The following is a 16,817-nucleotide window of genomic DNA, read 5'->3' as shown; positions in this document are numbered from 1 at the left end:
CCACAATATACTTGACATGTGCTGGCAGCTATGTTCTTTGTTAGAAAGTATTTGTGCTGTAGAAGGCTGACTGGTACTATGAACTATTCTGTAGATTAGAATCTAAAAACATAGCAATACTTGACACTGCCAATGGCACAAGCAATGACCAGATCCAGTAGTGTTTTCTGCAATAGTGAGGGGAATATTTAAGATGCACAGTTCTTGATGTGCAGTTTGAATTCTGCAATCAAGCATAATTGATCACACTAAATTTTACATGAGAAGACAAATTAAACAGATCTACAGAGCATGTGATATAGACCAGAGATTATCCTTCAACATTAATCTTTTTCTGAAATGCCCATTAAACTTGTCCACCCAAAAAATAATAATAATAAAATCCCATAATAGGATATAGAAGATTATGCAGTGCCTATGAATACAGTCAAGTCATCAAACTATACATGTAGACAACTTTAATGAGTGACTACAAGTAGGTGATATCTTGTGGCACCACCAACCTCACCAACCTCAAGGATTCCAAGTTGATGGCAGACGACTCTGTGTCAAGTAATCCTCATAACCCCCTTGTGGCACCACCTTTCCCTTTGGATCACCCTCGAACTTGGTGAAGTAGTTCAGAACTGTTCTCGAGTCCCTTCTGTCACCAGTGAGCTGATTCAATCCAGAGTTCAACTCAGGCAAACCACCAGTTTGAGCTAAGCATTTTGTTAGGACAAAGTCTTGGCACTGGGATACATAGTTTGGAGATAGGCTGGAGAAGCAGGGCACCTGCTCAAACCCCTCTGAGAAGAAAGGGGTTTGGCCAAAGGTGATGCAGTTGTCCATTAGAGCTGGGAGGGACTGTGAACCTGAGCTTTCATGGCTTGACTCCATGCTTGGCATGGTGGAGATCCTTCTGTTGTTGCAGAAGACTCTACATAGGGCCCAGTCTGGCTGCATGGACTAAGAAAAAAGTGTCACTGTCCTTGTGATGAGAGGATTAGCAGAAACATCAGGACAAGTACTTTGAATTAATTATTATTATGACAGTTGAGTGATTGAGATGACTACTTAGCATTCACACATTAGCTTAAAGATCACTGTATAGGAGTTGAGATAATTTTTTATACATACAAAACCAATCAAATATATAGTCAAATAAGGATACAGCAATTGCTTGAAGAAGATTTCAAGAGTCTATCTCATGGAAGGAAAATGACATATACTTAACAAAGAACTTTATCCAGGATATAATCTGCTATAAATTGTCATGTATAAGCACTAGCTGTTCTTTAACTCCGCTAATCTATCAAGATATCTTCTGTCTGCAGTTATAAGTGTTATCAGACCTCACTGTGTCCACAGTTAAACATGTTTCATAAATAGTTCTATCTCTGCATAGAGATTTATGATTTAATCTAAATTAACAACTTTTACCATGTTGTCTTTAAATTTATGTACTTATGCATCTGGATTTATGTGGCCAAGAATTTAAGTTCCTTGCAGAACTTCCGACAAAGATCTAATATAAGCCTTAAATCTGCTCGTAGATCTGAGATCTAATATAAGAAAAAAGGTAAGAAAAGACAGTGATAATAGAACAGAGTATGCAGCAAAAAAGATGATCTTCTTCTCAGTCTGTGATCTATAAGAATTGAGTTCACAGGGATACCTTGAAAGGCAACTTTGGAGCACCATCGGATCCTTCCATGCGGAATTCATGCATGACCCACTTTGTCTTCTTCCCCTTGGGAGCTCTTCCTTGATAGAACACCAAAGTCTTCCTCATCCCAACCAGCAATCCTTTTCGAGTCACTGGTTTATCCTTCCCTGTGGCCTTCCAGTAGCCTGACATGGTCGCCCGGTTGGTCCGCTGCCCGGTCGCGTACTTCAGATCTCGAAGGCTGAAGAGGTACCACTCGTTGCCTCCAACACATGCAGCAGCTGATCCACGGAAACAATTTACTTCAGTGGAAACTGAACAGTTTTCATAAGTTTATCATCATTACCATCAAGTCTATCAGAATCTTGGTACTGTTTAGCAGAGAAAATGATCTGATGGACTTTGATGCAAGATGAATTTGTCTCGAGTTTGATGGAGATTGTGAGAGACAAGGCAAGCACTCCACGGCTTCTTTGGCATCAGCAATGAACCTAACTCCATGATAGAGATTGCTTAAAACCAGAGTGATGAACTCTCCAGCAACATGACTTTAGAGAAGATGACAAGCAATAATCTTTGGCTTGAGGAGGCTAAAAAGTTTTCCTTCTGGATTTTGGTTCATTTCAGATAGACATGGGCAGCAGGAATACAATCCACGGAATTCTGGCAGTCAATCATGCAGGAACAGAACACATGAAGAGGTTAGAAAGTGGCCAAGTTTGGTAGAAGCATATTTTCCTCTGTTGGGAAAGCCAGAAAGGGGAAGCATGGAGATTGAGCTGAAGAGATAAGATAGACATAAAAGAAGAAATGTACCTTCTTCTGGGATTAGTAGAAGGAAAAATGAAAGGAAGCACACAAAAATTTCTGTATGTTCTCAGAAATCATACGAATTAAAGGATATGGCAGCCATGGCAGGGTGCAGCAAACTCAATATTGTCTACAGAATGCTTTTTGATGGATCAAACCGTGCGCTTTCAAGAACAAACACCAGCTGGTTCATGTGAAATCAAGCGGAAACAACACTATGCTACACCAGCAAATGATGTTATACGGGGGAAAGAAATCATACCAGGGAGATCCCATGGCTCACACTTGTTGAGATCAACATCCACCATCATCATGGAACTGCTCTCGGTGCTGCCTCCGGCGGCCTTCGCGGCGAGGTAGTCGCAGACGAGCTCGTCGTCCCTCGGGTGGAACCTGAAACCTGGAGGCAGATTCGCCTCCACCATGCTCAACATGCTCATGGTGGCGTTCATGAGAGCCGCCAAGCCACAGAATGGAAGCAAGGATGTGATGGGATGTATTAAGACTAGGGGGGGATTAGGTGTTGTATGAATAGGTTCGCCAAGTCAACTTTAAAGGGGAGCAATAGCATGGGATAGATTGGAGGTTGGAAGGGAGAGGGGATGAATCATGCCACATTCTTTTTCCCGCTCCTATCATCCTTCCCACGTTGCTTGTTGACGTTGATGGCGACATGCAGATTTGTTCTCGAGTCGTTCTTCTTGCTAAGTCGAGTAAGAAGGATTTATCTGCAAGGAAGTATGGCATGGTCACATCTCATCCACCAATCGAAGCAGATGAAGATGAACCTAAACAGTTTGCAGTCTTTGATGCTCAGTGTCGAGTTTCAGATCACTCCATTTATAACCAGTATCAATCTGGAAGACAGCAAGAACAGTGTCTACCTCATCAGGATCCACATACCGAGGGATAAGGTTTGAGGTGAAGAGGGTTCTCGTAGACAGTGTGAGTAATGTCCACAGCCACAGCCACAGCCGCCTGTCCTTTCTGCCATCAGTCTGAAAGCTCCGTTGTTGTCATGCACGAAGTCGAGATGGTAGTGTTGCCAATCCCACTCGGCCAAGAACGCCATGGAAACAGCGAAAGATAAAGTCTGATGCATCTCGTCAGGCGAGCAACTCATGCCACACACAACTCAACATACGGCGAGAACGGAGACGACAAGCCATCCGCCATTAGATGTCACGTCCCGTTGCATAGTGTACGATGGTCATTTACCTTCCTTTCGATTATTATTTTCGTCTCTACTGAGACATCCAAATCATCTTTTCAGACTAAAAGATGATTTAGGAATAGCCACACATTGCAAAAAATTGAAATGCACAGATGACAGATATTATTTGAATTTAAATAAGGGATCAACTTCAATTTTTCACAAAGAAAACATAGTAGATGCGTTGAATATGGTGTCAAAGTTCAAAAGTTCTTCAATGGATTAGATAGAATCTGGTCTTCAATGTCATCCATTAGCTGTGAAGAAAAGTGATCGGTAACTGGACATAGGAGTCACTCTCATCATACCCAAGTTGTGACTTTAAATAAGAGCTCTATTGGGATCACAGTTTCCATTTAAAGAGAGACAAAGGCCTAGTCAATTGCTGTGGATTGTTCATGGTGATGAACATTGAAATCTACAGGTGCATTGAACTAATCATATTCACTCAGTTTATACTTTACTGACTTAATCCAGTCATTTATCTACTGCTGCAACAACAATCAAACAACCAGTTTCAAGTTTGAATGGAGGGTTGGAGCAGGTGGCCTGCCAAGTCAAGCAAGCAGATCTTTCAGAATTGCTACTTCAAGAACTCTTTCACTTGAATGCAGTTGTCAAAATGGAGCAGAAAGCAATAATGACCGTAACATCGAAGATCTCCTTCCATGTTTCTGGCTATTTGCTTGTGTGTAGAAAATTTGCTACTATCATCTGCATGTGTTCAAATCTTGAACTTCTGGGCTCTGGAGAATGCATGAACAGAGGAGACAGTCCATGCTAACTTTCACTATGCAGATTACCTGTGAAATTGGTTATATTCATTTGCCTGGCTGTGCCACTAAAATGCTTCAGCATGCTGAGAAGTTTTGGGAGAATCAATGCAGTGCAGCATTGTGTTTGTTAAGGCTTTTGTCAGATCACAGGTAAGCAGAGAGCAGTGCTGGTTTTTATGATAAAAAAGAGTATTAATTTAGAAACCAAAAACCTCCAAACTTTGATCATTGAGATTAAGCATCAACAAAGAATGCTCAATGAGACATTTAGAATGCATCGGAATTGACCTAAAGAACATCATGCTCTGTTTGCATAATTGCTTGACAACCAGTTGGGATATCAGAAACCAGCATTCAGTGGCAAAAAGACTATGCACAGAATTGCTGCTGTTGTGTTCACAGTAGTGGTGGAGGTTTTCATCTTTATTTGACAGCAATACAGCATGTCGATCACACAATAAAAGACAAGATGAACCAAAGAAGGATGGACTCTAGTCATTCTTCTTTGATCTGAGATTTCCTTTGGATAGTTTACTCAGCACACTCACATCCAGCTTGCTATAGTGATTCTGGAACTGCCCGAGGAGGTTATATAGAAAGTCATCAATTTGATCTTCATATTTCTCATACACTATTGGCAGCGTATGAGCGCAAACAAATCCTGCACCAATTAAACAATATATAGCATTAAGGATATAACAAGCTTTCTTCATTTAGTTAAATTGTTTCTGTTTAATCTGCTTCGGCAATTATTGTGAACAATTTTGCTCATAAAATTACTCATTGTAGAACATCAATGGTTGTATGTTTTTACTGTATTCCAACTTGTTTAGATAAATGATTTATTTATCACAGACTAGTATAGTATCGGTACACAGGGATTATATCGACATCATTGAATAATATACTAGAAAGTTAGAAATCAATGTTATTACCTCGGTGTTGAGCCATATGATTCAGTATGGACATTTCGTCAAACTGGTAAACACTAGTTGATACATATGGGCCAATCAGTATTTTAAGTCAATGGTTTATTTTATATATTAAAAAAATGAAAATGAGTATCCTCACATATTATATGCAGTAGAAAATCAAAATTCATATGCTTCTTATTTTCCCTATCAATGAATAAGCATTTCCCTACATCATCAGACATGAAATACAAAACCAGACAAAACAAATGAGACAAAATTAATGTCTTGAAGCAGTTAAAGAAAGGAATAGTTTCTCACCGACATAAACAACAGTGAGGAGATTGCACCATGTCCCTATAATAGCAGCAGCCCACAAGCTTGCTACAACCTGACATGAAGGACTTGAGTTTCACTTTATTTTGAAGTATTACTTGAAAACAAACATAGAAAAAATCTTATAATATTATGATCTTGTCAGAGAGTGAGGGTTGGCATACTTGACTACTAAATTGTAATGAGAACAGAAATAGTATCACAAACACATTTCTTGGCATAAAATTAATGAGGCGCTATGAGTTATGACCCATTCTTCATCATCTAGCTTGCCATCTACTCTTGTGTTGTTGACTGAACTGCACCTGTAATTATGTTATATGACCAGTCTCAGCATCCAATGCCACCATGCAATTTATTTGTAATTCTGGTTGCAAGCTTGTGGTAATATATAATTATATATGTCCTTTGAAAGGACCATCATGTATGGCAAGAAAAGGAGCCCGTTCACAACAGAACCACCAAATCGACGACTACAGCAACTCAAAAAATTCACACGAAGGCCATGGTGTTATGTTATTCTAGCAATTCAAACATTCATGGAATGCAAGTGGCAGACATAATATGATATGACATACATACCAAAAATTTCCTCAGGAGGAAGAAAATACATACCACAAGAAATCGCTTCAAGTTTCTTTCACATGCAACATCTTGAATGAATCCCAAGAATTGATTGATTTGGGCACCAAGAGAAACAGCAACATTAGCAAATAGGTCATCGGGTATAACAAGTCGAGGCACTTGAGATGTCGATCTGTCAGAATCGATAGGTCAGCAATCAACTTTTAACATACATTTGGATAGAACATTTGAGCAGAACCGATACCTGTTTAGTACAACAGAGGCAGAAGACCAAGCAAACTGAATAAGCATTCCGAGAAATAGTGCAAAGGCTATCAGAGTCAAGAAATGGTAATTAAGCCATTCAAAGAGAACCCAGATAACTGTTGCACATGTCAAGACACTAGAAGAGATTTTCTTGTTCCTCCATAGCAGCACATCAGCAGCTAAAAGGTCAAACAAAAAAAAATTATGCTTCATTTGTGCCAACAAAATATTCAAAAACAAGAAATATGAAAATGGATTAAAAAGAGGCATACATTGTCCACCACCCAAGATCTTATGAATGGTTTTCTGGCGTCCAAATAGTTTTCTCACCCGGGCAGAGGCTGTATTTTGTTCTTCAATCTCAGGCTTATGCTGTTGGACACCATCAGCTATTGTTTCCATTATATTGTTGAGAATATTTCCAGCTGCATGCTCCATCTTTTCAGGCGTATCTTTTTTTCCTGCGTCGATATGTTCATCAAAACTAACATAGGCAATTTATCACAAGCAATTTGCCCTTGAAAGCCAATTAGATTTTCAGGAAAAGCATCATATTACATAGTAAATAATGTTTCAGAACCAAATAATCACCTGATGTGATCTAACAAAGACCATTAACATTGGCCATTCAAATCTTGTTTTGCCTATTACATTTAGCTCATAGCATTGTTGGCAGACAAGTCAGAAGTTATATGACAGAGAACAAATTAATGGGGCAGACAGGAAACAAGCTAAAGGGAAATAACAATCTTACAACAATCATATTTTTCTGAGTGCATATGCATCATATGACATTTAAAGTGTACTTTTCTTTCAAGACAGGGTATATGGCTCGGTAGCATAGGCCATAAGACCTTGCAAGGTTATCCTACATCACGAGTAGATATGACTCGTGAAGTCTGTTCAAGCCCACAACATCATGGTGGAGAAAATGGACAGTTTGCATTAGATATGGATCAAACTCAAACCATTTGCTAAGGCAGATAGATGTTCTACCTTACAGAAAATGAGGGACGGTGGCTTGAAGTGTCCAAGTGAATCAGATGTTCTGAAAATAGAAGCTTCTCAGTAGCAAATCTGCATGCACTTTTCCAAGTAAGACTCCAGTGCAGGTACATGGATTTGGAAGTAATAGGGAAATCAAACAACAAATTGAGAAAAGAACCAATAATAACTATTTGAGTCGATATATCTTCATCTATTGACTTGTGGAAGCTTAGAAAGTAGTAGTTCATAGAGCAAACTTAGAACTGAAAGTTCCAAGTGATTAGGATCATTCTTTTGTTGTCAACATTGCTCTTATGGTGATCTCATGAAGACACACCAAAATGAAGGTGACAAAAAAAGAGGCATCATGAGAACAGCTATCATTATAGTCTCACAAGACCACAAACCAAACAAACAAGGTAAAAAAGTTCCAAGCAAGAAGGAAGCCATCAAAGAGTGATACTGAAGGCCAAAACAAACAAACAGAAATAATCAGTTCCAAGACAGTCTAAATCAAGAAGCTTCAAGTCTGACTCAGTGAAAAGATCATATTCAGTCTAGTGTTCTCGTTAAATCACTCCTGAAACAAAGAACCAAAAACAGAGACCAATAGAGAACTTAGATGTATAATCCACCATTCCCATATATGTTCCAAGCGATCAGAACCACTCCTATTCTCTAAACTTTGTTCTTATGTTGGTCCCAAAAAGAGACACCAAAATGAAGGGGAAAAAAGAGGCATCTTCAGAACAACCACTACTCATAGCCTCACAAAATCACACACCAACCGAAGAAGAAACAAAGTCCCAAGCAAAAAAGAAAACCTTCACAAGAGTGATGCTACAGGCCAAAACAACTAAACAGAAACACATCCTCAGTTCCAAGACGGACTTAATCAAGAAATTCTATCTTATATAGTCTAAAATCCCACTGAAATCACTCCTGAAATAAGTGAACCAAGAAAAGAGAGACCGATCATATTGACAACAACAGTAAAGAAAGCCCAGAAGATGAAAGGAAGGAAGACTCACCAGAAGAAGAAGAAGAAGAAGAAGGTGAGGAGCGAACCAGTGGAAAATGGATTCAATGGTGTGGTTGAAGATGACGAAGCCTCAGCAGAGCACTGGTGGGTTGCTGCCCATCATCAATCATTAATGGGAAACGTGTGGTGGCATTTGGCCCTCCTTTCCAAAGATTTTTTTTCTCTTCATTCTTTACCCTTTTCTTCCTATTAAGCTCACAGGATGAAAAGGTGAGCACGTGCTACATTTAATAGTCTGCAACTTACCAAGATCTGCTGCAGTTGGGACTGCAATCTCCATGGATTCTCTCCTCATTTCAATCTGAAAACACACAACTGTTGTGGATAAAATGAAGACACTGACCCAACTTTTGTTCTTGTCCATGAGGTTCTCCATCAAAATCAATATAATATAATACAGTGGCTGAATTCACCATCATGTCTTGAAGATAGTGACCCAAACTTGTTCTCTTTTACAAATGATAAATGATAATAAAACTAATATGTAAAATTAGATACAAGTCCTATCAAAAACAATATGTGACTGAATAGAATTAACTAAAAATATTCAATAAATGATGGTAATCCAATATTTAAATTGATAAATGTAGAATTAAAGTATGAATAGTCACATCCAACTAAGGGATATAAAGAGTCAAATTATATTTTTATTGGAATATTCAGACTGATTAATATATATTTTTTATACGGATTTAACACTTGATAATATATTTTATTTAATATAATATATATTTTTTATTAAAAAAAAGAGAGTCAAATTATAAAATTTAAGATTGAATCACTTAATGAGATGATTAATTGGACTTGGACTCGAATATAATATATGCTATTTGATCGACATATATTATATTTACATACAACTTAATTGCGTATTATGTCACTTTAAAAATAAAAATAAAAAAAATATTATTTAAGCTTATTTGTAGGCACTTATTTTTTATTTTGTTACAATTCATTTTTCCGTAAATTATAAAATTTATGTTGGTATTCATAGCATTTCTTTTTTTACTTGCTATTTAGATTGTATTTTTGGGGCTACGTTCGAGTGTCGAATGTGAAGCGGCGAGGAAGGTGCCGACTATGTCGAGCGTTCGTACCTTCGTCTATTCTCTCCCTCTGCCACCCGATTCTGCGCTTTGAACCCGTCTTGATCCGTGCAAAGACTAGGTCCTTCCGCCGTCTCTTACCACCGAACTCTTCATCCCACCTCGATTCCTTGGTTCTGGGTATTTGCCCTTCCGGGGACCCTTCGAGGCTTGATACTTCCCGATCTGTCCGGAAAGCTGCAAACTTTTCTTCTAGAATTCGACTTGCATTTTGGTTTTCTTTTGAATCTTTTTGGGAAAGTTGGGATCTTTCAGTCGAACGTTGGATTCTTGCTCGAAGCCGAGAGCTTTTGGGGTGCTTGATTTGTTGGTGCTCCTGTTATGGAACTGCTCTCTGATGATACGGCAGCAGAGGGAGAAGAGGAGGGGAGGGAACCCTCGGGCGAGCCGCTCGTCAGAGAGCCTCGACACTGTCGGGTCCATTTCCCCGGTGCCGTGCGGCAGAAAGCCTATCTTTTCGATGGATTGGGAAACTACTTCAACAAAGAATGGGATCTGAAGGAAGGCAGTGGAAAAGAATTCTGCTGGTATCATGCGGAGCTCCCAAAGGGAAACCAGAAGCTGGCATTGTCTGCTCAGTATCTCATCGATGTCCTGTGTCCCCCGCTTAAGCTTCAGGACATTCTCACTCTCGTCAGCAACGGCCCCTTTTGCGGGCATGTGGACGGCGCCCTCGTGTTCCGCGTGAACTCTCCGGGTCCTGCGGCAAGTAGTTTCACCCTGAGGCTGGCCGCGAGGGTGACTGAGAACTCGGTCATCACGGTAAGCCTCGGACGGATCCCAAGATTGGATTTTTCGCCCACAGGGCAGTCGCTTCTGTCGGAAATCCCAAGCATTGAGAGCACAGGTTTGGTGAGGGATGCAGAGGAGGAGGAGGAGGAGGGGGGACGTAGCGGCATTATCATTCGGGAACATGTTCTTGAATTTTTGCTTACGATGAACCACTCAGAGGAGGCAGATAATCCCGTGCCAGTAAAAGTTTCGAACCTTGTTGTGCACATTATTGACACGCATGTTGATCATGTTCAAGATATAGTGACTAAGCTTGAGATGGAATTGGATGCAGTAGAGCTGGAACTAGACAAAGGTAATCACATCTTACATCTTTGGCTTTGATAATCTATGATCACCAAACTGGGTGGATTATATAATCTTTTTGGTGTATGCGATTATCTTTCTTCGGAATGCACATAATTCTGCTATTAATCAATGAAGGTTTTGGTTGTGTGCTTATGTAATAAAGAGCATATCAGTATATTTATTGCCTATGAATCACTTATTCTGCGAGAAATGGTTGTGAGGTTTGAGATGGGATCAGGGAAAAATGAAGCTCTAGATGCATTCGTTTGTGTATCAACCTGTTGGATGGGGACATCTATACAGGACTGACTCCTACTCGAACCCCTCTTGCTCCAATTGAATGCCCTGCCTCAACTCAGGTCGGGAATTGAATTCTTCCAGTCCTATTTATGTAGTGGCAGAGGTTTGTTAACTGATTAGGACATGCATGATATATGTTAGTTTAGATAGATGTGGAAGAGTCTCAGCCATTAGCCTTCTTTTCATTTGGGAACAGTCAGGAACTATTTTCAGGCAACTGGAAACTCTAAACTACCTATTTCGTCAAAAAATGTGAAAGCCCACGAATCTTTTTAACCTCTTTTTGGTTATATTGCAAGTTACTCTTAGTTTAATAAGCATTGGCATCAGGTTTTTACCCTTCCGTAGTCTTTGAAGTGTTCTATATCATTCATGTGTTTCTTTTAATTCAATCTCTCCTTGCCACAACATATTCCCATTGGTGTAGCAAACATGTTCTTTTTGGCAAAACTTTATGCAACTAGTGTGGATGTCACGGTGTGGCACTTTTATTTTTATGAACAATTTACACTGATCTAACTGCAATTTTTTGCAAGGATGCTTGTGGATTAACTTATTATGTTATATTATATGCTACCTCCTTCTAATGATTGCAGGTGGTTCCACATTAAAGAAACAAATGCTGGATGACAGAAGATTTCCCAAACTGCATTTGAATTTGCAACGCCTGCTTCAAGTGAGTTCCTCATATATATTAGTTTGAGTTACACAAGGTTGGATGATTGATTTTTGTTTACAAGTGGCATCTTTTCTGCTCTGCCTATATGTAATCAATCAATTGTAGAAATGTTTGCAGTTATTGTAGAAGTTAAGCTCTTGTGTTGCTAGTTTATAGTTTTTTTCTTCCTTATCATGCCAGGTTGTTGCTCATGGCGAGCAAGTATTCCCACGTGTAAAGGAGAAATGTTCAGCCAAAAGTTGGTTTGCAAATGAAGATATCATTGCTCTTGAAGAACTAATAGGTCGCCTCAGGAGGCTAAAAGATAATTTGGGATTTATAGTAAACCGGGTTACTGCAATTCAAGCTGGTCTTCACAGCTGGCAGTCAGAGCAAATAAATAAGAAGCTTTATTACCTTTCTTTTCTCTCTTTGACATTCCTTCCTCTATCCATTGTTACAGGAAGTAAGTTCTCTTTTTTATTTTTTAAGGTCTGCTTTTTTGGAATTCTTGACAATAATTCTTCTTTTCGGTTCATTTAACAGTATTCGGAATGAATGTTGGTGGTGTGCCATGGACAGCACAAAAGGATCCTGCTCTGCAAGATGGTTTTCGCAATGTTATGGTTCTGTGTGCTATGATATTGTTTCTGCTTCTAGTTTCCTTCTCATTTCCTTCTCTTTATGCTCGGCTAACTTCTTGGCGTAGACGTTATGCTATGAGAAGGAGTTGGTCAATTAATAGAAAGTCTTTCTTGAGTAGAACCTTTCAGCGAGGTGGATTTCAGGGAGGTTACATGCGCATCTGAAAGTTTGTGGTGCATATCTCTTGGAACTAAATTTCACCATCATATGTTCTATGACTTCTGTTGGCACAAGATTCTCCTGAGAAATGCCTTCTTTTCTATCTTCCCCTGTATAGATTCTATTGTTACTGCCCTAATCATTTTAGGTCCTTTGCACCCCTTTTTGTGTCAGAGAACACAGATTTCTTTAGAAGGCTATTATTGGCATGGAGTATATTCTCTGTACCAACCATTTCATTCAACCTCTCTCACATTATAAGTTTGAAATCTGCTGACCTTCAATGTAGCAGTTGGAACTTGATGAATGTTTCTTGGTATATCTTCAGTTTTGTCATTTCTTTCCACACACAGTCCTCTCTGCAATTTTGGTTACTAACAGTTGAAAGCATAGAGATAGCCACAGATATGATTCAGCCTGTAATAACTCTTTGATGTATCTGTTGGGAAGAAAGAACTTTTCTATTGTGGGATGTCAATGTGTGATGAAGAATGAGATATATATTCTTGTTTTCCTGTAACATCTATAATGTCTCACTGTAGAATAAAATCAGTACAATGTGGCAGGCATTTTACATTTGTTTATGGCCTATCATTCATATAATTCCAGATTCATGCTATGAAAAGTAGCTAATTGGTTTATATGATTACTTGCTTGTAGGTTGGTTGACTTGTTTCATCTTATAATTGTTTCTCTTGCCAAATTACCTTGTGCTAATGGGCTGCACTCACCAAAGTTGCATTTGTGGTGTCATCAATAAACATTTTTTTGGTCAAGAGAAGTTTCTGGCCATTTAAGTTTAGTTCTTATATTTGGGCATTTAAACTATAGTTACTGTAGGTGAACAAATGTGTCGTGGCTGGTGAGTCAGTACGGCCTGGTCCATGGGTTAACGTCGAGAGTCTTCTGTCGACTGGGCTGGATACCGAGGTTGATCGGGCCCTCGTGACGGGGTATTGATCAGCGTTCTTTGTGTGTCGATCCGGACGTCGTGTATGTCGAGCTACGTTTCTCATTCTCCGGGGTGGTTGGCAGCTCGTCTTTGTGAGGTGGTCGGGTTTTCCTGCAAAAATAGCTCTCGTCGGGATCACCCGACGAGCAAGTTATTGGAGTGATCAATTGATCTTTTTTTCCCCCCTTTACCAGATGCTAGCTAGATGTCTTTATAGTATTACACATGAGTCGATCGTACGCGGGTTGGCGTGGTAGACATGCCAAACAGTGTTTTGGTACGGATTCTGACTTGACGTGTCTCGGGAGCAGCTCTGCTTAGGGATTCCCAAGATATGACGTGCCGAGCAATGTCCTAGTATGGATTCTGACTGTGGTCGATGGCGTCGGACTCTGACGTGTCTTGGGCCAAAATATACCGTATCAGTTACCATATAATATTTTTAGTAGAAGTCAATAGTTTGCAATCACACATCATTTATTTGAGTTAAAAAAATATAAAAAAAATATGAAATGCTTAAAATATTCTAATAATTATTGCATAATGACTTTGGACCCATCTGGTCCTAAATTTGGGCAAAAACCAACTCACCGGCCCGCCCAATCACGTAGATGGGTCGGGCCCAATTCGAGCCATGACCCAATTGTTATCCTCGATTAGGGTTTCTGAAGCCGTGAGCTCCATAAATACCCGACGAAAGCCTCCCTCCTATTGTTCCGGAAAGCGCAGCGGCTTGAAGCGCGAGAGAGAGGGTTCGGAGATCGGAGAAGGCTCGAGAGCGTCACCTCGACAATGAGAGCGAAGGTTCGAATTTTCGTTCTGCACTTCAACCTTTCCTTTCTGCGTCAGTTCTTCCGCCTGATTCCTTTTTTTCGCGTACCGTTGCTGGATCCGAATCGTGCCCCAAAACGGCCTCTTTTTGTTTTCTCATACGGAGTCATAGTATCAGAAATGGGTTATTGATGGTTATAGTTGATTCTGGCTTTTGAGATTCGGGTTGCTTAGGTCGATTTGAAATCTTTGGATATCTTCTTGACTAAACTGTTGAAATGTGTCTCCGTCTGGGTCATCTTACCTTGGGATCGAGGGGTTTCCGCGTTATTTGATTCCTTGTATGTATATGATTTTTGCTTGTAGAAGTGGTTATCTTTCTGAATTCTTCATATTCCAAGTGTTATTTTGTCACAGTTGAAGGTTACGTCTTTTTTTGTGCGATGAATAGGAATACATGTTAACAAATCATGATTGCATGATTACAGTGACAAATAAGTGATGTTCTTGTGGTTTGACATGGGGATTTGTCGTGGTAATTAACATTTTATCATGTTTGAATCATAAGTTGATATAACCTAAGAATGAAGAGCACTTCAGAATGAATCATTCGAGAATAGATATAGTGGACTAACAATAAACTGTTTCTGTAATTTCTGACAGTGAGCTGGTGAGTTCATACATATATACCTATACATCTAACCCGAATATATATGAAGTATTAGTATATGGAACTTTAGAGCCAAATGCTGATGGAGAATAATATGCTGTTGGAAACAGGACAGTTAGGGTACCTGTGCTGAAGTAAGCAATTCTTCTTACATGTTAAAATAGCCAACTCAGTGCATGACTTTTTCCAACTTCAGTGTATGTAGCCTCACCTCGATAAGTAGAGAGTGTTTTTAAGACTCAAACCTTGGTCATCCATGTTGTAGAGTAACCTTACTGTAGCATCTAAGCCTTTCCCTAATATTTCTAAAATATCAAACAGATGAGTTAGCAACCAGACCTCTACTGGGTGCAAGAGGTGCACATAGATGTATTTTTTATGCTATTATTTTGGGAAAGATAGGGCTAGAGATAACGTATGACAATGACACCATGGATGGAGATGATTGAACCCTCAGGACTCGTATCAATACTCCAGTTCTCAGATTGACTCTTGTGGCCTCTCGGACATCAAACTTCACCTTTCTTTTATTTGTGTCATGGCAATAAGGGGTTATTTCATGTGATTTTCCATCATTTCTTACCTCATTCTATGAGCTAGGATTATAGCTTTGCAGTTAGCAACATATTCATCGAGGCATATCACATTGGCGCTCGGGTTGTGCAAAGTAGTCTGGAGTTTTCATATTGTTTTGGATTTCATGTGATTTTCCATCAGTGCTTACCTCATTCTATGAGCTAGGATTACAGCTTAGCAGTTAGCAACATATTAGTCAAGGCATATCACATCGGTGCTTGGGTAGTGCAAAGTAGGCAAGAGTTTTCATATTATTTTGGATCTATTCGAGCAAAGAAATTAAAAAATGACGGAAAGATTCAGTTGGTAACTTGGATTATAGAAACACTTCCATGAAAGAGGTTAGAATTGGGAGATGTAATAATTAGAAGAAGAATTAACGTTATTTGTTTATAGGAAACTAAGTGGTTAAGGGCGAAATTTAGAGAGATTGATAATACTGATTAAAATTTGGGACACTGGAAAATCTAGCCAAAAGCAAAAGGTTGCTTTGGTTTGGTTGATGTCTTGGTGAAGTTGACTTTCGGGTTTGTTTGGAAAATCTAGCCAAAAGCAAAATCTAGCCATAGTGAGGGTTTGTTTGGAAATTTCCTGCATTCTCCCCAAGTACTATATGGCGTGGTCACTGCTGTATCGTTTACAAGTTCATCTTTGTCTTGCTATTCGCAGCATTTTTCTCTACTTAATAACTCGTTTATTACTTCTGCCTTAAAACCATTGGAATGAAATTTAATCAAAAAGCTCATGCTGACTGAATTTGACATCGTATTCAACTGTTACAACTTAAACTCAACCAGGCGACTGTTTTTGCTTCTCTTGAGCATGGCTCTCTTGCTCAAATTATGGTTTTAACTATCATGTCTACTTTGTCCAGTGGAAGAAGAAGCGAATGAGGCGACTCAAGAGGAAACGCAGAAAGATGAGGCAGAGATCCAAGTAGCTGGACCAAAGCAAGTACCACCACCTCTGGAGTTGTAGTTGTAGTAATTTGACTCTGCCATTAGTTCCTTTTAGTTTATCAGGATAATTGAGTTTGATAAAGACATTTTTGTCTTGCAATGCGAACCTTACATTTGGAACTTACACTGGTGTCTTTTATTTTGCCGAGCTATGTTTTGTTATTGCTAATACTCAGAGCTATGTTTTGTCAAACTCCTCAACAAGACGTACTAACGACATTAACGCTGCCTTCACCGTTGTTGTCTGCTGGTTCTAGCAATAATAAGTGAACACTTGTGGAACAATGCCCCCTGCAATGAAACCCTTTGTGGGGAGAGGGAGAGGGAGAGAAAGAGAGGAGAGCCTTTCAATTAAATATATTTTATTTTTGTGACCAGAAGAAGAAG

At 39.4% G+C, this 16,817-nt stretch overlaps 3 protein-coding genes and 1 long non-coding RNA gene across 9 annotated transcripts; 2 read left to right on the top strand and 2 right to left on the bottom strand.

Annotated features, from left to right (window-relative positions):
- Positions 1–310: 310 nt before the first annotated feature.
- LOC103997306 (NAC domain-containing protein 21/22) lies at positions 311–3,211 on the bottom strand. Of its 2 annotated transcripts, none has more exons than XM_018818331.2 (3): positions 2,721–3,211; positions 1,658–1,929; positions 311–948 (listed from the first exon to the last, which is right to left on the bottom strand). In XM_018818331.2, exons 1-3 carry the CDS (start codon positions 2,908–2,910, stop codon positions 514–516), a joined length of 897 nt encoding a protein of 298 aa, XP_018673876.2. In that variant the 5' UTR covers positions 2,911–3,211; the 3' UTR covers positions 311–513. The 2 variants fall into 2 exon arrangements, with proteins under 2 accessions (XP_018673876.2, XP_009416748.2); XM_009418473.3 differs by having other exon boundaries at positions 311–939; positions 2,721–3,199.
- A 1,519-nt stretch (positions 3,212–4,730) lies between these two features.
- Positions 4,731–8,789, bottom strand: LOC135586087 (reticulon-like protein B8). Of its 5 annotated transcripts, none has more exons than XM_065125111.1 (7): positions 8,581–8,788; positions 7,522–7,602; positions 6,798–6,986; positions 6,524–6,704; positions 6,310–6,451; positions 5,680–5,749; positions 4,731–5,108 (listed from the first exon to the last, which is right to left on the bottom strand). In XM_065125111.1, the coding sequence occupies exons 3-7, from the start codon at positions 6,961–6,963 to the stop codon at positions 4,939–4,941; spliced, it is 729 nt and encodes a 242-aa protein (XP_064981183.1). In that variant the 5' UTR covers positions 6,964–6,986; positions 7,522–7,602; positions 8,581–8,788; the 3' UTR covers positions 4,731–4,938. The 5 variants fall into 5 exon arrangements, with proteins under 5 accessions (XP_064981183.1, XP_064981182.1, XP_064981185.1 ...); XM_065125110.1 differs by having other exon boundaries at positions 8,544–8,762; XM_065125114.1 differs by having other exon boundaries at positions 4,964–5,108; positions 5,680–5,762; positions 8,544–8,784.
- A 784-nt stretch (positions 8,790–9,573) lies between these two features.
- LOC135623895 (uncharacterized) lies at positions 9,574–12,980 on the top strand. Its single transcript, XM_065127355.1, has 4 exons — positions 9,574–10,747; positions 11,637–11,716; positions 11,900–12,164; positions 12,245–12,980. Exons 1-4 carry the CDS (start codon positions 9,982–9,984, stop codon positions 12,505–12,507), a joined length of 1,374 nt encoding a protein of 457 aa, XP_064983427.1. The 5' UTR covers positions 9,574–9,981; the 3' UTR covers positions 12,508–12,980.
- A 1,161-nt stretch (positions 12,981–14,141) lies between these two features.
- Positions 14,142–16,554, top strand: LOC135623322 (uncharacterized). Its single transcript, XR_010491337.1, has 2 exons — positions 14,142–14,258; positions 16,346–16,554. It is a non-coding gene; the product is annotated as an uncharacterized LOC135623322 (long non-coding RNA).
- Positions 16,555–16,817: the final 263 nt, after the last annotated feature.

The sequence above is a fragment of the Musa acuminata genome, chromosome BXJ2-9, assembly GCF_036884655.1.
Source record: "Musa acuminata AAA Group cultivar baxijiao chromosome BXJ2-9, Cavendish_Baxijiao_AAA, whole genome shotgun sequence".
Classification (NCBI taxonomy): domain Eukaryota; kingdom Viridiplantae; phylum Streptophyta; class Magnoliopsida; order Zingiberales; family Musaceae; genus Musa; species Musa acuminata.
Note: the sequence above shows the minus strand (reverse complement) of the source record. Positions and strands in the feature narration are given on the sequence as shown.

Excerpts from the sequence above, each read along its gene's own strand:
- LOC135623895 (XM_065127355.1), top strand. The coding sequence starts at position 9,982 with ATGGAACTGCTCTCTGATGATACGGCAGCAGAGGGAGAAGAGGAGGGG. Across the intron at positions 10,748-11,636 it reads AGAGCTGGAACTAGACAAAG|GTGGTTCCACATTAAAGAAA; the intron begins GTAATCACATCT and ends TAATGATTGCAG. Across the intron at positions 12,165-12,244 it reads TCTATCCATTGTTACAGGAA|TATTCGGAATGAATGTTGGT; the intron begins GTAAGTTCTCTT and ends TTCATTTAACAG.
- LOC103997306 (XM_018818331.2), bottom strand. The coding sequence starts at position 2,910 with ATGAACGCCACCATGAGCATGTTGAGCATGGTGGAGGCGAATCTGCCT. Across the intron at positions 1,930-2,720 it reads TGAGCCATGGGATCTCCCTG|CTGCTGCATGTGTTGGAGGC; the intron begins GTATGATTTCTT and ends TCCGTGGATCAG. Across the intron at positions 949-1,657 it reads CTCCAAAGTTGCCTTTCAAG|TCCATGCAGCCAGACTGGGC; the intron begins GTATCCCTGTGA and ends CTTTTTTCTTAG.
- LOC135586087 (XM_065125113.1), bottom strand. The coding sequence starts at position 6,963 with ATGGAGCATGCAGCTGGAAATATTCTCAACAATATAATGGAAACAATA. Across the intron at positions 6,452-6,523 it reads GCCTCTGTTGTACTAAACAG|ATCGACATCTCAAGTGCCTC; the intron begins GTATCGGTTCTG and ends CGATTCTGACAG. Across the intron at positions 5,109-5,679 it reads CCTCACTGTTGTTTATGTCG|GATTTGTTTGCGCTCATACG; the intron begins GTGAGAAACTAT and ends TAATTGGTGCAG.